This window comes from Leuresthes tenuis, unplaced genomic scaffold (assembly GCF_036924035.1).
Source record: "Leuresthes tenuis unplaced genomic scaffold, fLeuTen1.0.hap1 SCAF_6, whole genome shotgun sequence".
In the NCBI taxonomy this organism is placed as follows: Eukaryota; Metazoa; Chordata; class Actinopteri; order Atheriniformes; family Atherinopsidae; genus Leuresthes; species Leuresthes tenuis.
This window is the reverse complement of record NW_027325360.1, coordinates 36,733,848-36,753,338: the sequence shown is the minus strand read 5'-3', so window position 1 is coordinate 36,753,338 and position 19,491 is coordinate 36,733,848. Positions and strand designations below refer to the sequence as shown.

Here is a 19,491-nt window from a genome sequence, read left to right as displayed (position 1 = left end):
GTCATACAGTATGTGCCTCAAACACACCGCTGTGAACGGATTGGCACTCTCTCATCTGGCTTTATTTCTTCTGTTTATACTTGCCTCAAACAGACCACTGGCTCTGTTCCTTTTTAGTTCAGTATGCAAAGACTTTTAAAGCTCTGGGCCATGACATTTTGAGGATTGGTCAACAGGTTCATCAACTCAGTGGAGATGTAAACATTGCTCAACTTGGAACAAATAACAATTATTTTCTTATGTGAGGGAAGCAGAGTCAAAACACTGGTTCTAACAAAATACCAACCAGTATATTTGTGCTGCACACCAATTCTTACATTTACGTTGATTTCATTGCACACTATGAGCCCATCATATTTCATGTTTTGTCTTGTCAACTTAAATTTACTTGTTAATATATCAGTTTTTGGGTTTTTTTAGGCCTGCAACACATAAAAAATGTGTTATGGGGGATATTAAGGGCAACTATTGAGATGAAAATAACCCAACCAGAAACAGGAGATTGTAATCATGGATTGGCACAGAGACAGCTTCCATGAAAGGCTGAGTCTTTGAGGAGCAAATATGTTACATTTGTATAGTTGTGCTTCTACAGTGCAAAATATTACTTTCATATATTTCAGTGCCTAAACGAGTACAAGCCCTTAGCTGGCCACCCGTGATCTCTGATCCCTCAAACGGCACTGCATGGAGAACCGTCATTCTTCAATAGCTGATATAAACCACATGGACAAGGGATTACTGTGACAAACCTATTACAGAGTTACATTCACAAATGTCACTTAAAACTTTACTGCGCAAAAAGGAATCCTTATATTTACCTTGTCCACAGTCGACTTTTCTGGGCTCAGAGGCATCTGGAATGAAATTTCAAACAGTGGAAAGATGTATTGTGGTCAGACCAAACAGTATTCCAGATCAATTTTGATTTAAATGGATCCTGTGTGCTCCAGACCAAATACAAATATAACCACCCAGACTGCTATCAGCAACAAGTCACACACAATAATGCAGAAAAGCAACATATGCTGCCTTAAAGACCACATCCTCTCCAGTAACATGCATGCATTTTTCAACAGAACAATGCAAAATCACATTTTGTACACATTACAAAGGCATGGTTGAGGAAGAAGAGGGTACAGTCTGAGTACTTAACTGGCCTGCATACTTGACCTGTTTCAAACAAAGAAATATGTAAAGATTTAATAAGCGAAAAACGTGACAACCACATGCTGTGGGAACCTTAAACAATTTGATGTATTTTGACAAATTCAGTGTAGTTGACAAGACAAACATTACACATTTTGGGTTCATACAATGCAATTAAACAGAAACAATTGTTTTTATTTCTTACATTCCTCATAGCACCATTAAATCCATTATTAAAATATGAGAGAATATGTTGCATCACAACAAACCTCCCAAAAAATAACAGGCTACAAACATTCACCATCCATTAAAGGGCATTAATCAGAGGACTTTTATTTAAATTTCTTGAGGTTTGTTTTATGAAGCAAAATGACTGTGTTAGATGTGTTTTATTGATTTATCTGCCCGTGACTGCAATATGTTGCTCTAACTAGTAAGTCAAACTTTGAAGACGGATCAACTCAAATTCTGAACTTGAGACGTTACATTAAATCATTAGTCTGAAGTAGTGTCTTTCACTCAGTTGGCTATCCAGCCTTTAGTGTGGTCAGCAGTGCCTAATAAAACAAGTGTGATGTGGAGAGGCAATATAAAAATGGACCAGTTTCTGGCTGAGCACCACATAAGACCAGGGGCAGGAAAGCGTTAAATATTTACATGTTTATTAGCATACAACTTTAAGATTAACAATATATTTGGATTTCAACTGACAAAGGAACATAGAAAATTTTAACTGGAGTTAAGATGAACAAAAACATAAGTACAACAGAGACATCAAGATATGTGTTGATTCTGTAGCTATATCATTCAAAAATCTATAGCTGAATTTCAATATGCTTACATCTGACCACATTCTTTTAAACATCTGAGACAGCTGAAGCTTAGCACGAGCAGCTGTATTGTTTGCAGATTATGAAGGTTTCAATAACAAACTGAGGTTCTTTTGTTTTACAGTCAGTCAAAAATCCTGATTGTGGATTTTAGTTTCACTAAACTAAACAATAAACTGACATCTGGTCTTCCAGTTCAGGCCCGTTCACAGCAGAAAGTGTTCCAGAACAATTATTCTTTTGGGTTATTCCCCTCCAAACACATTTTTATGTGCAGTGAAAATGTGCAAATCCTCCAAACAAATTTCACAATCATCACACCAAGTACAGGTACACATGGCTCACACAATGGGCGAGGCTGCAGACTAAGAAGTCTGGCTATGACAAATGGTAATGAAAGAAAACCAAACAAGCTTTTTACTTCAACCCAACAGGGTGAAACAAACCAATTATGGACATTTCACAGGATTTGGAAGACAAATTATGCAATTTGGGGAAGTTTTCCTTTGTTTTTCCCTCGTATCAGATACACCGACATTAAAAGCTTAAAAGAGTCCTCGTACTTTTAAGAGTAACCAACTTTTCGAGTTCTGAAGCTAACGACCAGCAACAGAACAGAGTTTGTTGTACGTGAATAAACATTTTGAAATGCTCAAGTTGAACCTGATTGTGAAAGATTAGTGTGGATATACCTTGTGGTAATCTTAAATGAATCAAAGTAAAACATTGCTGTTTGATTCCTGGTGTGACCAGGCCTTTAAATTTAAATAAAAGGTAACATTCAAAGACAATCCAGGCACTGTCAGCTGACAAGAGCACTTTTAATACTTCTGTCAAAGGTAGCCTCACAATATATGAATATATGATCAAAACAGAAATTATTAGCACAGTAATCACCAAACATGATGTATAGCACATACTCAGGATAAAGATAACCATGAATCGAGGAGCAGTGTTTACAGTTTAACATTTTAATAACAAAAAGAGAAAAATGTAATTCTTAAATCACTGCATAGAAATAAAAGACATACAATATGATCAAAATTTGTTTTGGACTGTTGGGTAATGGAGATCAGAAGGTTGCAACTAATAAGGGATGAATGCAAAAAATAAAAAGTGGTAAACCGGCAAACACCTTTGCAAAAAAAAAAAAAAAAAAAAAAGAATAGAAATAAAGCTAACTGTAAGGTACAAAACATGTAACAAATCTGCTAATAACCACAGTCCCTCTATATATGACTCGCTTATTTCCTCAGTTCAGCCAAAATATTCACATAAAATTCAGACATTGGGGAGTTCCAAAACTAAAATAAGTTACCTTACATGTCAGCTTTAAAACTCAAAAACAAGAGTCCGACAAGAAAAGGAATATACAAAAGTTCACAATATCACAAATACCTTTCACCCAATATCAAATGGGTTGAAGAATGTCAGTAAATCAATGAGTTAATCTGTCCAAGACCAAGTTGAATACAGTTACATGGCCCTCAACTAAAATGTGGGCAGAGAAAGTCTCAAATAAAGCTCAAACATTTAATCAAGTCTCAGGAACACGAGACAAATGAGACATGCAAATGATAGTTGGTGGACAGGAATAGATTGTAGAGACGCAGTATTAAGGGCGCCGGTCTGGGAGGTCCTCTGGAAGATGGGCTTTGTTTCTGAGCTGCTGCAGACACCATGGTTCTGCTCAGCCAAACAGCTGCAGCAGAAACAGGAGGATTATTCAGTGACATGACTGAGTGGGCATTAAAGGGTAAGTTGGGGGTTTTTTTTGTTAAAAAGGGAAACTTAAACCTGGACCTTATTTCTGGCATAAAATACGTTCATCTACTCACCGATAAGAGTTTGGTGAAAGTCGGCGTCCTTTGGACGCCATTTAGATCACTGAAGATCCGTATATATATCCGTATAACGGGAGTGAACTGGGCATAGACAATACAGGCATTAACTGCTAGTTTTGAGCAACATGACACAGTAGCAAACTCCGTGTGAAGATAGCCGACTGTCACAGAGCACTGAGTAAATAAACTGTGCTGCAGCGGCTCGCGTTAATGACATCATCCCACTAGACGCGTGTAGAAAACCCCCCCGATAACAACAACATGGCAGCTCTGAACTAACAGTGCAATAGTATGCGTTCATTCGTTCGTTCGTTCGTCTTAAAGTATTGGTGAGATAAAGACAGATAATCCCTTATTTAGAGGCTGTATTGTCTATGCCACGCTCACTCCCGTTATATGGATATATGCGGATCTCGAGTGATCTAAATAGTGTCTGAAGGACACCGACTTTCACCAAACTGTTGGCGAGTGGATGAACGTATTTTTTATGCCAGAAACAAGGTCCAGGTTTAAGTTCCCCTTTAAGTAAATCTGTGTCATGGAAAGAAAATTATATGAGTAACTAACAAGGAACTCTTGTTTCAAACCTACAAAAGCTACAATTGGCATTCAGTATCGAGCTACAAAGTTTGGGCAAATCCCCCGTTCTGTACAGCATATTAAGCTAGCAAGCTCAACAATAGCTACCAGAATTCGCCAGCTAGCACATATTAGCTCGGGATGTTAGTGTTAGCAGTGTGTAAAAATTGTTCTGTATCTCACTGAATGTCTGAATAAACATACTAGTAACAAAGACTTTCTATTGAAAAAGCATTAGTTAGTTCACAAATTTTATCTATTCAGATGATTATGTTTTTAAAAATATTGAACATGAAATTACAGTCATTTGAAAAGCAGAGTACATCAAGTTTTACTCCTACAGTTTTACTACCAGGGAATAGCAAGAACCTTTGATGAATAACAACACATCAGATAATACAATGGCATTATGTTTTATCTGTGACAGTTTGACTGATACCCGAAATGCTTTCAATCCAGCAGTTCTGACAATTAACTGAGCTGATCCTAAACTTTGTCATGGCCTCTATCAAACTGTCTAATGCTATACTGCCTCCTGTGGAAGCAAGAGTAAACGCAGACTTAACTCTTATTTACCCAAGTTTCACTTTCAGGTTTTGGGAGAAAGAGAGAGCACATGGCTGGTGCTGAAGACCATTTTTTTTTCATCTGTTGAGCAGTGGGAAGATTTTAATTTGGAACTGAGCCACAGAAGACCATATCTGTAAGTTTTTACGTTTCATACGTTTGTAAGTGAAGATTGTGTGTTATAATCACTTTTAATTTTGTAAATTGTAATAATTCAGCCATGTATGAGACATAATTTTGCCATGTAGTTCAGATGCTGTTGATTAATTTTCTCTTTTTGTGCATATCAACGTTGTCTGTACTTACCTTGTTCATTGTGATGAATATTCTGTTTGTGTAATTTCATTTACAAAACTTGTATTTGTGGATATTTTGTATTACAATTTCACAGTCGTGACATCTTCAGTAAAGATCATTGACAACGCCACAGTCCAGTCTATGAGTCTTTTCTGGGAATTCTCGATTGTTTGGGCTAGTTGGATAACCACCTTGGCAAAGCAGCCTTTGCACAGAAAGAGTTTGAAATGAAAGTGCGAAGAGCACAGATTGATGGAGAGCTAGAGGCAATAGAAGTAGAAAAAGAAAAAGAAGCAGCCTTTGCTGAAGCTGTGTTGGAGGAAGCGCTAGAAGATAACGATGATTACTTACCAAGATTAAGTGAATCCAATGGTCCTCCCCCTCAGAACCCGAAGCTAAAACAGTCTGACAAAGCCATTGGTCACTCACAGCGAACTACAAAAGTCAGTCTGAGGGAACGACTGGTCAAAGATGAGGAAGACATCAGCCCTGAGCCAGCAGACCAGGCCACAGCAATCCACCACAACCTGTCCTTTCCCAGCAGCAGTCTAAGGAGGACTGTTGGTAGATCAAGACATGGATATCGCCATAGCCCAAACGTCAATGCTGACTTAGTCGTAGTTTATGCTTCAACATCATTTTGACGACGTAGCTACACGTGAACCCCTCCGCCTTAGGCTGACGTGCACCTCCAAAAAATTCTAACCACACGTCGCGTAGACGCAGGCTGTAAGGGCTGCGATTGGTCCGCTCAGAACGTAATTTCCAGCAGTTGCCTTTTCCGGTCCTAATGGCTGTATACGTCGAAGAAGCTCGTTGACATTCAAAATTATCTTCTTATCTAAGAATGTGGTCAATTATCGGCCGGTCATCCAGACCACCCCCGCTAACGTCTTCTCTGTCGCCTGCGCTTCAACATTTGCAATTTAAGCATTTGTTCTTCAATATAGATGAGCTCCAACTGCAAATACAGCTGCTCCACCTCGGTTGCCATTGTTTACTGTTGTTAACTGTGACCGGTAGAAAAAGCAAGGATTCAGCTATAACCCCTGAAACCAGACAAACGCACAGTCCCACCTCCCTACCTGCACGGTGAATTGCAGAGCAACGTGTTCCCCAGACGCAGAACTTCGAATGCTCAATGACAACGTCACGTCGACATTGTCGATGTTCTGGAAGAGTATAAATTAAGCTTTAGCAGTAGATCGGCGTTATGATCATGGTGGCTTCAATGACGTTTCGGCCACAGCCAACCTGGTCAAGTTCCTCATCAGAAGTCAACTTATCACCACAGGTCTGACCAAGTTTGACAATAAGGTGGAAAACTACTGGGCATGGAAGTCTTCATTTTCCAATGCTACCGTAGGTCTCGAGTTAATTTAAGCTGAGGAGCTAGACCTGCTTGTGAAGTGGTTGGGGAGAGAGTCCTCAGAGCATGTGCGTCGGATTAATTCCGTTTATATCAGGTACCTTGCTGCTGGTCTGAAAATGGCGTGGAACCATTTAGAGCAATGCTATGGGACACCTGAAGCCATTGAGAGCGCTCTTTTTGCCAGACTGGAGAGCTTTCCGAAGATATCCAGCAGAGATGTACATAAGCTTCGGGACCTGGCAGACCTGCTATTAGAGATAGAAGCAGCTAAGGAGGATCACTTCTTACCTGGGTTATCTTATTTGGACACAGCCAGAGGAATCTATCCCATCCGCGCAAAACTTATCATCCGTATCATCTGCTGGACAAATGGACATCCTATGGCTCCAAATATAAGGAACAGTACCAGGTATCATCCCCTCCATTTGTTGTGTTTTCCAAGTTAATCTCCAACGAAGCTAAAGCCCGAAATGACCCGAGCTTCATTCTTCAAAAATTGCAGCGTGTTCAAAATGCAGCTGCACGGGTACTCACAAAAACCAAAAAATACAACCACATCACACTAGTTCTCAGATCTTTGCACTGGCTCCCTCTGTGTGAGAGAATCGAATTTAAAATTAATTTGCTGGTCCACAAATCCCTAAATGGTTTGGGCCCAAAATACCTGCTAAATCTTCTTATTCGCTATCAACCATCAAGAACCCTTAGGTCATCTGGAAAGGGACTGCTAACGGTTTATAGTCCAAAGACAAAAAATGGTAAAGCATCATTCAAACATTGTGCTGCTTATTTCTGGAACAAACTCCCTGAAACACTTAGATGTGCCCCAAATGTTGCTATTTTTAAATCAAGGCTTAAAACTTTCTTGTTTTGCCAGGCCTTTGAAATGTGATGATGGGTGCCAATGGTTAGAGTTACAGATACTCTTGAGTGTTTATTATCTCCTTTTTACTTGTCTTATCCTTTTTTTTTTCTTACCGAAGCATTTTATTAATTCTACCTTGCACTACTTCTGGTTCCAGCTGTTACAGAAGCTTTTATTGTCTTGCTTTGTTTACGTGTCTTTGCACGTTTTTATCTTTTCATCCTTTTATTCTGTTATTTATTTACCTGCTATGTAAAGCACATTGAGTTGCACATGTGTATGATATGCACTATACAAATAAAATTGCCTTGCCTTGCCTTCATTCATCCAGTCACACTCCTATCAGGAGAGAGCGTCATGACGATGGCTACAGTCAAATAACACAGCGGGTGTCAGTTCACAGGACTCATATCTCCTCCAGACCAGGAAAGTAACCAGTCTCCAACAAGACTAACTGCTGGTGTTCATGTGTGATTACAGCCACAATCTGAGTGGCCTGACATTGAAGTTGTATTTAAACACGTGTTTACTGCCTCCCGATGCAGAGCACGGTATAAACTGGCACAGCTAACACAAACCTTTGCGTAAAGCAACTATATCAGAAGATTTAATGTAGGTTAATGTATGTATAAATACATTTTGAACAAAATGTTCTCAGTTTGATTTACAATGCTCTGTAATAACAGCAATTCAAAAAATGACACTCAAGTGAAAAAATATATTTTAGTTCAGCCTGTAAAATATAATCATCAAAGGTGAGAATAGACTAACTTCATTCACTAAAAAGAACAGAGTAATGATGAATATCATTATGCACTCACCTTGTCCAACATTCTCCACTGAGACACAGATACTCTCACGTTTGCAGTCTAACTTGACAAGTTTTGTGGTGAGCTGTACAGGCAGCCAGTTTGCACAAATAACACATAATCACAGGTAGAGTGTCTTTTGGAAGAGCTGTCAGAACACTGACTTGGCGCCATCTGCCTCTAAATAGATGCTTGGCAATCAGGAGCTGTACAGACATAGTCCACTTTTCTATCCAGTGCAGAAATCCCACAAGAGGCAAATCCATCAACGCTCTTCAGCCCCCCACTGGGCAGGCGCTCAGCAACCAAAAGTCCTACTTTAAGCCTGCTAGGACTTCCGACACAAAGAGGACGGAAGGGAAGGCTTTACTTATTCAACAGCAGCCACAGGCCAACAAAAAGTTTATTTATTAATCTATTCTAATTTACAGCAGTTCCAAGAGAATTTAGGGCAATCTATTAACAGATGTGCAAATATGATATTGAATTTCCCTATTTTTTGCATGGATGTATCAGTCAAAGCCTGGAGGAGACAGAGAAAAGATGCTGGCAGGAGAAATGTTGTGGTGTGCAGGGTGCACATGACTGGTTTCAGTCTGGTTGCTGGCTGTGCCTTACCCAGCCTTTGACTGTGGCAAAGATCCAAAGCACCCCTCTATCAGCAGCTACTTATAAAAGTCCTGGGTTTACATTACATTCCTCTCCAGGACATGTGTATGCATGAGGCCCTCAGAAGAAGTTTCAAATGATTAGATTAATTCCTGTATGCATCTGTGCAGTAGTAGGCCAGTGGTATATCCAACCACATGGGTCTATGGGCTCCGAAATGTTGCCAAACATAACAAACCCCTTGTAATGTATGTACAGGGGATGTCTTCCTCTGCCTGATGGTGGTCCGTATGCTACAATGCAGCTAACACAAAGTACTTTTCAGTATGCTTTGAGCCCAGCTTCGCCGTCTTATTCTGCGTCACACATGAAAAGCAGAAAGAGATTTATTGTAAGAGATTGAAACAATTTATGGGATGAGTTGTGCTCTTGAGGTCCCTGCCGTGAAGTGTGGAAGATCTGTGGATATTTAAAGCCATCTGTGGTTGATGATCGTACTGTGCGGTCTCAAAAGACCTCAGGATTTTCAGCAAACAAATTGTGTTGTGGGATAACTCTCTAAGAGCAGCTCCTTTAGGACTTGTAACTAAAGACAAAGCGCTATTGTGAGGAAAAGACACTTCATTACTTTTTTGGATTAGTTACTGGTCTCAGCTCAAGTTTCAGATGGAAACCTCAGGGCATAAATCCCTCAGTGAATATATGACGATTTGATGTACAAATTAAGTAAGCTGAGTAACCCTCCAAATTCTTTGAGATAAAGCCCTCTTGGAGAAGAGGTAGCTAACTAATATTAATCACTGGTAAAAAGCTTTAAACTTTGATGTGGTGCATGTGTTTGAATGTGGAGGAGGGATTCTGTCTGAGACGAGCTTATCACTGCTCTTTATCATCAGCCCTTTTCCTTGTGGTGCTTCCCAGAAATTTTTGTGTTTCCCATTTAAAAATACATATTCTGTTTTACATCTGTGCTAGCAGCAATGCGTCTTTGTTGGGATCAACTCACCATGTCAGCTTTTATCTGGTCAGGCTTCTGTCTTCAAAGATGGTCACCTCAATCTTGCCAAGAAAGTTAAGGAAAAGGTTTACATTCAGTGTAAATTATCTTCATCTCTTTTTTTATATATATATGGTAAATGGACTTGTACTTGTATAGCGCTTTTCTACTCTAACTGACCACTCAAAGCGCTCCACTACATGCCGCATTCACCCCACTCACACATACTCATACAGCACGTCTTAAGATTCTTAACTATGTGCTTTTTCTAATCATTCATACACATTCATACCCAATGATACACTGGGAGGCAACGTGGGGTTCAGTGTCTTGCCCAAGGACGCTTCGACATGTATCCTGGGGAAGCCCACCGACCTTCCGATTGGTGGGCGACTGCTCTTCCTCCTGAGCTACAGGATATATATATATATATATATATATATATTAATTACAAAAACATCCAATAACCTCTAAGGTGAGGAGATCTGGTGGCTCTGGTATTTAGCTACCAGGGTCAAATGATTAAACATTTTCATCACCAACATGATCAATCAGCCGTTTCTGCTTCCACAGAATAAACATGTCCAAAACTCGTGGACATGATCACAACGTTCCCACCTCAAACTAATTCCTGAAGACCTCTCCTTGTTTCCTGCTTACACCATCTGGAACATGCACTTTAAAACAATCTGCTGATGACGTCACACAGCCATTTTCTGAATCACCGTGTCAAAAATTTACATCAGATTTGCTCGACAGTTGAATGGAAAGACAGCTGAGAACTTACGTTCAATGACCCACCATTGCCTGTAGCTTAAATATGCGGTAGCAGTGGAACATAATATCACAAGCTGTTTTACACCGTAGCTTCTTCGACACTGGTACAGAGGCATGATGCTGGGGAGTTGACATTACCAATGGAAAGGTTTACAGCAAAGCTAACGAGTTTACTTTGAATAGCTAGCTACCGTTGGCCACGACTTCTAAGGATTTTATATTTGGATCATGCTATTTTAGCATCCAGTGTTCTGTTGCTACAACTGTTGCATCAGAGTCATTAATTTATTAATTTTCCGTTTGCGGGACGCCTGGAGCATACATCCCAGCTGCGACTAAGCGAGTAGCACAGGGTCACCAGTCTATCCCAGAGTCAACACAGATCACAGGAGACAAACAACGGAGATGTACAGTCAGCCTAAACACTGTGTTAGCCCTATGATTCAAGTAACATTTGTTTAACTGAAAGACTGAAAGAAAAAAATAAACAAAAAAAAACTTTCTACCACTAATTTTCAGAATAAACATGCATAACTAAAACAGCCACAATATAAGATAGTAACAAATACAATTTTGACTCCTAGATGTAAGGGTTAAAAGCCCAGTTTGGATGAGAGACTCCTGTCAGTCTCCCGATGTTCCCGTCAAAGTCAGTCCAGCAGTGCCACGGTGTCGGAGAAACATTTCAGATCATGGTCAGTCCTATAAAATCACAGGCAAGACTGGGAACAAAGCTCAGCTGAGAACAATTTCAGTCATATTTTGTTATCTCTAATCTCCTTTTGCCACCCAGCTGGAATTAATTCGGATGTTGAGTCACCCCATACACATACACTAGGATAGCCAGGATGTTGGCGCAGCCGCTGATTTCACACAGATGCTATTGATTACATATAACTTTTATCGAATTTTTTTTCAGCGTATCCGTTCATAGCATCGGATTTCCTGTAAGCTGCAGAGACTGCTGCCTTTTATATTCACCCACCAGCAGTTAGAGAAGTTTACAAACCTTTAAATCACAGCAGCTAGTGGGTAATTGTGAAAGATCCCTGTTCTACTTACAGACACAATCCAGTTACACTCACATTTCCTGGTATGTTTAATGACTTAAAGTTGAACAAAACACCTCTCTTGCACATCCTCATTTTTACACAAGTTGTTTAATTGAAAAATGTGTGGCTTTTGCTCCGTTGTTTTGCCTGAACAAAAACAGATAAATGTTTAAAACATTCTGTCTGGATTCACACGAAGGGGTAGGATACAACTCGAAGGCCTCTTTCAATGGGGTCGGTGAGCAGGAGGCCTCGTGGTGCATAGATCTTGTCATTTTGCTCCTGAATATACTTTGCAATCTTCTTCAAAACCTAAAAAAGGTGATCATGTTATCAGTAACAATCAAAAAAAGAATGAGTCTACAAGGTCTGCAGTGCTAAAAAAAAAAAAAAAGATTGTTGAAAGACTGAGAAAGTATTTCAGATAAACATGTTTTCAGACCAGCAGAGCAGACCTGGAAGCTGTCAGAATCACATTGTGACTCCAGCCAAGTGTTTTTAGGTGATGTCACTGCTAAATATGTCACTGTGCTAACACACAACTCCCATTTCCAAGTTCCCATTTCTTGCTGCAGGATCTGATAAAAAAACCAAACTTCTTAAAATCTGTAAAATGTTGCCCATATAAGCAACAGTTAAATAAAGTACACACTTTTACCACGCCGATATGTGACAGAGGAATTAATCTGCCAACCAGATTTGTGACTTCACTTTTTACCTGTGGAGCCAACTCAACACATAGCACACTGAGACTGTGCCTGAAAGATGGATCATTACCAGGCGTCAGGAGCCAAACAGCAGTATCTAACTATTTAAGATTAACATAGTATTTTTTTGTGGGAGTGGGAGTATAAGCTTGGTTTTACTAAGTGGGCCAATGTGGGCTCTATGGGCTATTTACTATATACTCTGCATATTTGCATCCAAGGTTGAAAAAAGAGCTGTTGTGCTGCCTCTGTGGTATTTTGACCATTAATTTCTATACCTGACTTTTCCAATTCAGGGTTGTGGGGAACCTGGAGCCTATTCCAGCTGTCACTGGGCGAGAGGACAGGTGCACCCTGGACAGGTCGTCAATCCATCACAGGGCCACAAAGAGACAAATAATTTATTTATTTATTTAGAGTCACTAAATAAACCGACATGAATGTTTTTAGGGGGTGGAAGGAGGCTGGAGTACCGGGGAGAACATGCAAACGCCACCCTGTAAGGCTTCCTGAGAGGCAACAGTGCTCACGACAGCAGAATATGTCTCCTTTAAAAGCCCCGTTTATTATTGATAAACAGGTAGAACATATCCCACCTTTTCATAGTGAGTCTCCATACACAGGAAAACGGTATAAGCAGTAAGGCACGCCAGACAGCCTTCTATATACGACTGGGTTCCAAGTTTCTCCGCTTCAGCGTAAAGATTGTTCAGTGTCCGAACAGTTTCCTCAAACTGCTGTTTGTCGATCTGAAATGTACACATATATATGGAAACATACAGGGTAAGATTAAATAAGGGCATAGAGTCAGATGTACGTACACCTGAACAGTAGTGTGTGTACAGGATGTCTGAGTAGAAACCTCATCTTCTTAGCATTTCTTTTCCTCTCGAGATAAATGAGGGGCTTCATTTTTTTTTAACTGGTCATACATTAGGGGAGTGCTGGATCTCCTTCCCACATTTGGAAACACCTACTGAAATGATTAGGATGCCTCAGCTATGTGCTCTGTGAATGTTTCCACTAAATAACTGCCAGGACATAGTGAAAGCTGGACACACACACTGACAATCCAGGAAGGAATTTTGATGATTTCTCCTTCTCCAATGGCACAGATGCACTTTGACTTAGGTAAGAGACATATATCAGTTGTTTGCAGACGGCCTTTGGGATACTGATGGAGGGATTTGGAGCTTTTAGGATTGGGGTGTCGACAGTAGTCCAATGTTGGACCAGAACAGTTCAAACGATCTTCGTATGGCACAGATGAGAAAAGAAGGAGCCTCTAAGCAGAGCCTATGTGGAGTCATCCAGGGGCTTTATGAGCAACTGAAAACCCTCCAATGTTCTGCTTACTTGTGCCCGAGGAATGCAACAAAAGATCCAACACATCAGTGGTCTCAGGCATATTTGGCACTCACCATCAAAAGCTTTTGTTCTCCCTCTAATTTTCAAATTCAGAGACTGTTATTCAAACCACATCACCTGAGCATCTTTCTATTGCGTCTGACACAGACACCATTTACCATTTCCAAAACTTCAGAGAAGAGAGCAAGGTTGAGCATGATTTACAAACGGTCGATTCAATGTGAATTTAGGAAATGTGAATGTCAATAATGAAATCCTGCTGAATGTTTTGGCAAGTGAGAGGCCAAATACATTTAAAACTCAGAAGCTCATCTCGTTCTTTGCCAACATTCTCTGGCATTTAAACAGGAAGAAGTGACCAAAGCAAGAGATCCCACAGCTGAAGACAGGTTAACTGCAAGAATGTGACAGTCCAGCGTGCAAAGCTGTGGAACAGCCCAGATGCACATCAAAAATGAAGCTGTGGGAAAAAAGTTCACTGGCTCAAAAAAAAGAAAGTGAAATAAACAAGCACTTATATGTACACACAAATGTGAGTCATTCAAATGTTTGATATTATACTGCATATTTCATAAAAACAGGGATACAGATCATATTCTAAAAAGTATGTGTTGGCACAACATTTTAAGCTTCTACCATTCTCCATTTGTCCGGCTGCTTGTGTCTTTGTGAGTGTATGAACTGAATCTGGCTGGAAAAAATTTGGGAGACCACCCAATCCACAGGGAATTACCAATAAGCCACCACAGAGAAGTTAAAAGTCTTGTGAAGCAGCTCTTTTCATGTGGCGCAAGCATTTCAAACCTGCAGTTCAGTGTCCTGCAGATTCTGAGTGGTTTGGCTGGCACCGGCTGGACTGCATACATGACACACTCAGTTTGTGTTTGGGTGTTTTGTCCTTTGGGTGAACCCGTCTCTGTCTGAGGGTGTTCTCGGGTTTGAAGTGCACTAGAATGTCATGTCTGGAGAAGATCCTTCTAAGTTTCTCTGAGACTCCTGTCACATATGGAATTACAGCATCTTTGCATCTGTTCTCCTTAGCCTCTCTACCTGTGTGGTTGTGTCTAGTTGTCTTTGCTGATATTACAAAGGCCAAGTTTGGGTATCCACAGGTCTAAAGAGCTTTCTTGGAGTGCTGATGTTCCTTTTGTTTTCCCTCAGCCTTGGTAGGTACACTCTCCACCCGGTGTAGAGTTCTGATAACTGATAGTTTGTGTTCGAGAGGATGATGTGAGTCGAAAAGCAGGTGCTGGTCTGCAAGTGTGGGTTTCCTGTAAACCTCAGTAAACTTCCGTCTTTTCAATGTACACGGCACAGTCCAAAAAAGGCAGTTTGTGGTCTTTTGCATCCTCCCTCGTGAACTTGATACAGCTCATATGAGGACAAAGTCCAGCAACTATGTATTTTTCTTTATTTTGTTTTGGCAACTAGCTATGTCTAACTATGGAAATTTTGCAAAACCTCAAATGAAATGATCTTTTTTATTTTTTAACGCCTGAGCAGCATCTTAGCATTTTTGCTTGAGAGGTGCAGAGAGTCGTTGAGTAGCTGATGATGTTGATGAAAAAAAGAGAACCATTTCTGAGATAGTAAAGAGAGTACAGCTGTGTAAGTCTTCTTCTATCCCTACCAAACTACCTGAAAAATAGAACAGAATTCATTATGAGAAAAAATACAAATATGAAAATCATTTATCTAAACTGAAATGAGATTTCCTTTCTTGTCCGTATGGGTGTCTCCAGTTTCATGCGTCAGAACAGACAGAAGTCCTGAACACACAGTGTGATCAGCAGTGGTGCTTCACAGCGACGAGGCATGTCCTACCCTGGTCTCCAGCTCCGAGTGGAACTTGGTTTGGAACTGGCACACGGTGCCGTTGGTGTAATCTCTCTGAATGAAGACTTTGGCTGCAATGGCTGCCTGCTGCCTCATATCCTGCAAGCTGTGAGTCTGTTGAAACAGAGTTTAACGATGAAAACATGGTTCATCTCTGCTCTCCCTTCTGTTCACCTGTTTCAGCTTGACCTAATTTTTTTAATTCGAACTCAGTTTTCGAACTCTTGCACAAATTCTTTTGTTTTAATGAAAATAAACCTTGACATCAGAATACATTTATTAGTTGCAATATTGGGAATAATCGCATTCTGTGTGATGTTTTTGTCATAATTGTCCCAACTTACATAAAAAGTAAAGTCTCAGCACAAAAGCTGATATGTTTAACAATAATTGTACAGATGTAGAAAAAGCTTTGGATCAGCAGACAACAGATTCTTGGTATTTTCCAAGCTGATGCTCTCCATGCACCTCACTGTAGCCACCTTCAGCCTTTTTGTAGTGTGATCTGTCTGTTTTTAAAATGATACTCAGCAGGTCGAATGCAGTACGGTCTCACTGAGATTAGTTTACTGACTCAACCAGAGAAGGGTCGTCTTTGGCTGTGCAATCATGATAACACACAAGTACATCCCACATGTACGGATAGCTTTTCTGACACATTTTAAAAAGAAAAAATGGGATTTTCTAGGAAACAGTTCCACTAAATAAACATGTTATTGAGCAACAACATAAGGAATATTAGTAATTTCAATAATTTAACAACATTAATGCATTACATACTCTGTGGCAGGAGTGAAAACTTCCTTTGCTTCAGAAGATAGCATTTTCCCCATGAAAATAAATAACTGACTACAGTGTTCTTAATAGCTAGAAACTATTCTCAATATCAGCTATCAGAAATGATTAGGCAAAAAGTGCCTTTTCCTTGCCCCACTTCATTGCAGGTCACATCTATGCTCAGTGTTCTCGACAGCCCGAAGAGTGAAAACTGACAAAATTGACAAGTGAGGTGCACTTTTGGGATGCCCACACACCCTAATCCCGATAGTTTTCTTTTTTATTTTGGTAGCCTTTAGCATAGCAGTCAGTCACTCAAACCCTGCTAACGCTAGCTTACATACACAGCTTGGCTCTTCGCCGACTTTGCCAAAACACCTGGCCGACAATATTATAACCGTAGATCACTTTAAAGGTTGTGGCTTAATAGCAAAGAGCAGTTAGGTTTCACAATTTAGCAACCAACCCGCGAGCCACACGGCTAACGCTAGCTAGCTTTCCTTCAATTTCTCTATCGAACACACTCCCATAAAGACACCACAACTAATTAGATAAAGATTATCACGTTAACACACCACTGACGTGTGAATAAATTAATAAAATGAATGAACACAAACTAAATGATTAGCTTACCTCTGCCATCTTTCTGTTTCTCTTCCGCTACCAGTTTTTTCCACTTCGTACTACGAAATAATGTTTCCGGAAGGAAATATTTGTCCAACAAAGTTTCCGGATATTTATTCATCTGTTTCAAATTTACAATGTGAACATGACATTGAAATGCTTTACTTTAAATTAATGATCTGATTTAATGTAACTTTGTTAATCCACTATTTAAATAATTTTCACACAGAACTAAAAAAAAATTATGCAATGAAAAGTTTGCTATTTTTCTGTAGCGATTTGACCTTAGTGGTGACCTCTTTTTTATTTTTCTACCTATTGATTTAGCTTATAAAATTTATTTTTGTACCTTGTATAAAAGGTACAATTTTGAACGTGTTAACTGTTAAGTATCAATGCAAATTAAAGTATTGAAATGTATGCGCTTGCAAAATAGAACTGCAGTAGATTTACAATTTTACAATACAAAGAGTTGCAGATGCTCCAGGTCTTGAAAGTTTGTTCAGTGCACCTATCAATATATTTAAAGCAGATGAAATGCTAAATTAAAACACTCATACTTACGCATTCCTATCGCTTGCTGTGACTGCATTCAGTTTGGACTTGCAGTGCTTGCAGCTACAGGGCTTGACTGTGGCCTGATTGGTATGTATGACTGGAAACTGGGACTGAGCCTATAATAGGTCAATAACAAACAAGCAAGAGTTTGATGAGATACCAGAGCTGAGTGAGTCATAGGTTTGATCTAATGAGATTGCATTTCTGTAGAAATGTCCATAGTGCTCATTAAAACAAGTCCTGGCAACGCAAGACAAGCATGTTCAGCTGATATCACATTAAGGAGGAGGGGTTCATCTCTAAAATGGGGCTTATGAGTCTCCTAACAAAGGTGGGTGGGTCTTCTGGGTGGATGCGTGGTTGCCCCTGCGGTGGGCTTCCTGGGTTCTGTGCTCCGTGGGGGCTGCTGGTGGCCTGGGTCTTGTGGCCCTCTCTGCCTGCTTCTGATTGCTTGGGGGGGGCTGTGGATTGTGGCCCTGTACGCTTATACACTCATAACTAAGCACGGTTATCATGTAGGTCCTGTGCCATGGGTGTTGCATGTTCTCACACACACACACACACACACACACACACACATTCATTAATCCAGTAGCATGGTCGCTAAGCAGTTGATGTATTATCATGTCGTCTCAGGTCATCTATATCCACAGCTGTGTTGTATGCGATTGCCACTTCTTGTGCTTGTTTTTGTTTGTTTGTGTGTTTGTTTTTTCTCTGCTTGTCTGCTTTCAGGTGCTCCTGGTGGCACTAAGGCTGGATTCCCCTCAAAGGCCATGGATTGTTGTCTGTTTTGTTTTTTACAGGTGTAGCAGCTGGTTGTCTGGTTTTTGTTTCTATTTTTGTTCTGTTTCCTCTTCATTCCTCTTCTTCTTTCCTTGTCCCCCGGTCCGGTTCAGTTCTATTACATGTTATATATTGTAAACAAAAATAAATAAATGGGCATCAAGGGGAGCTTACATTTATAAAACTTCCCTTGGCAAAGCAAATCTGTTTGGCATAAAAGGTACTCAGACTACAATTCTGCTGCCATAATGCTGAACAGGACAAGGGGAAAAAAAAAGTGACTTATCTGACCACCAGTAGGTGGCGCTATAAGCATGTGTATATTTTGTCATATGTATGCGGTCTGGGTGGAGTCCAAGAGTAGCCTATGAAGTTTGGTGAAGATCGGACAATGTATGGAGAAGTTATAAGTGACTTATTTGACCACCAGTAGGTGGCGCTATAAGCACGTGTATATTTTGTCATATGTATGCGTTCTGGGTGGAGGCCAAGTGCAGCATATAAAGTTTGGTGAAGATCGGACAATGTATGAAAAAGTCATAAATTACTGTGTTTTGTGGCGAGCAGTAGCAAGTCCTCAAAGTTTGACGGTCTGCCACAGCTATAACCTTCAGACTTTGGAAGAAATTCTCCTAATTTTTAATCCCCATGGCAGAAGAGTAATCTGACCAAGTTTGAAGCCGTTACCATTAAATTTGTAGTTGGAGTTCGATCATATGTGAGTTATGGAAACACAGTGACATTTCCAACCACCAGCAGGTGGCACTATAGGTGAGTGTCAGTATATGTGCATATGTATGCACTCAGGGCAAAGTCCCCGGCAAGCCTATGACGTTTGGTGAAGATCATACAATGTCTGCAAAAGTTATGAGTGACTATGTGTTTTGTGATGAGCAGAGGCGAGTCGTCAAAGTTTGAGGGTCTGCCACGGACACATCTTTTAGAATTTGTAAAATCTGATCACAACTTTTAATCCCCCATGGCTGAAGAGTAAGCACACAAAGTTTGAAGCTGTTAACATGAAATCTGTAGGAGTTCGATCAGATGCAAGGCGTGTAAAAAGGCACAAATGGCCCTAATTTGCATGT

General features: G+C 40.1%; 1 protein-coding gene across 1 annotated transcript; it reads right to left on the bottom strand.

Moving 5' to 3' along the window:
- Positions 1 to 1,798: 1,798 nt before the first annotated feature.
- Positions 1,799 to 17,130, bottom strand: LOC140310345 (golgin subfamily A member 7-like). Its single transcript, XM_072388620.1, has 6 exons — positions 17,069 to 17,130; positions 15,647 to 15,772; positions 13,051 to 13,203; positions 11,958 to 12,059; positions 9,928 to 9,980; positions 1,799 to 3,681 (listed from the first exon to the last, which is right to left on the bottom strand). The coding sequence occupies exons 1-5, from the start codon at positions 17,075 to 17,077 to the stop codon at positions 9,939 to 9,941; spliced, it is 432 nt and encodes a 143-aa protein (XP_072244721.1). The 5' UTR covers positions 17,078 to 17,130; the 3' UTR covers positions 1,799 to 3,681; positions 9,928 to 9,938.
- Positions 17,131 to 19,491: the final 2,361 nt, after the last annotated feature.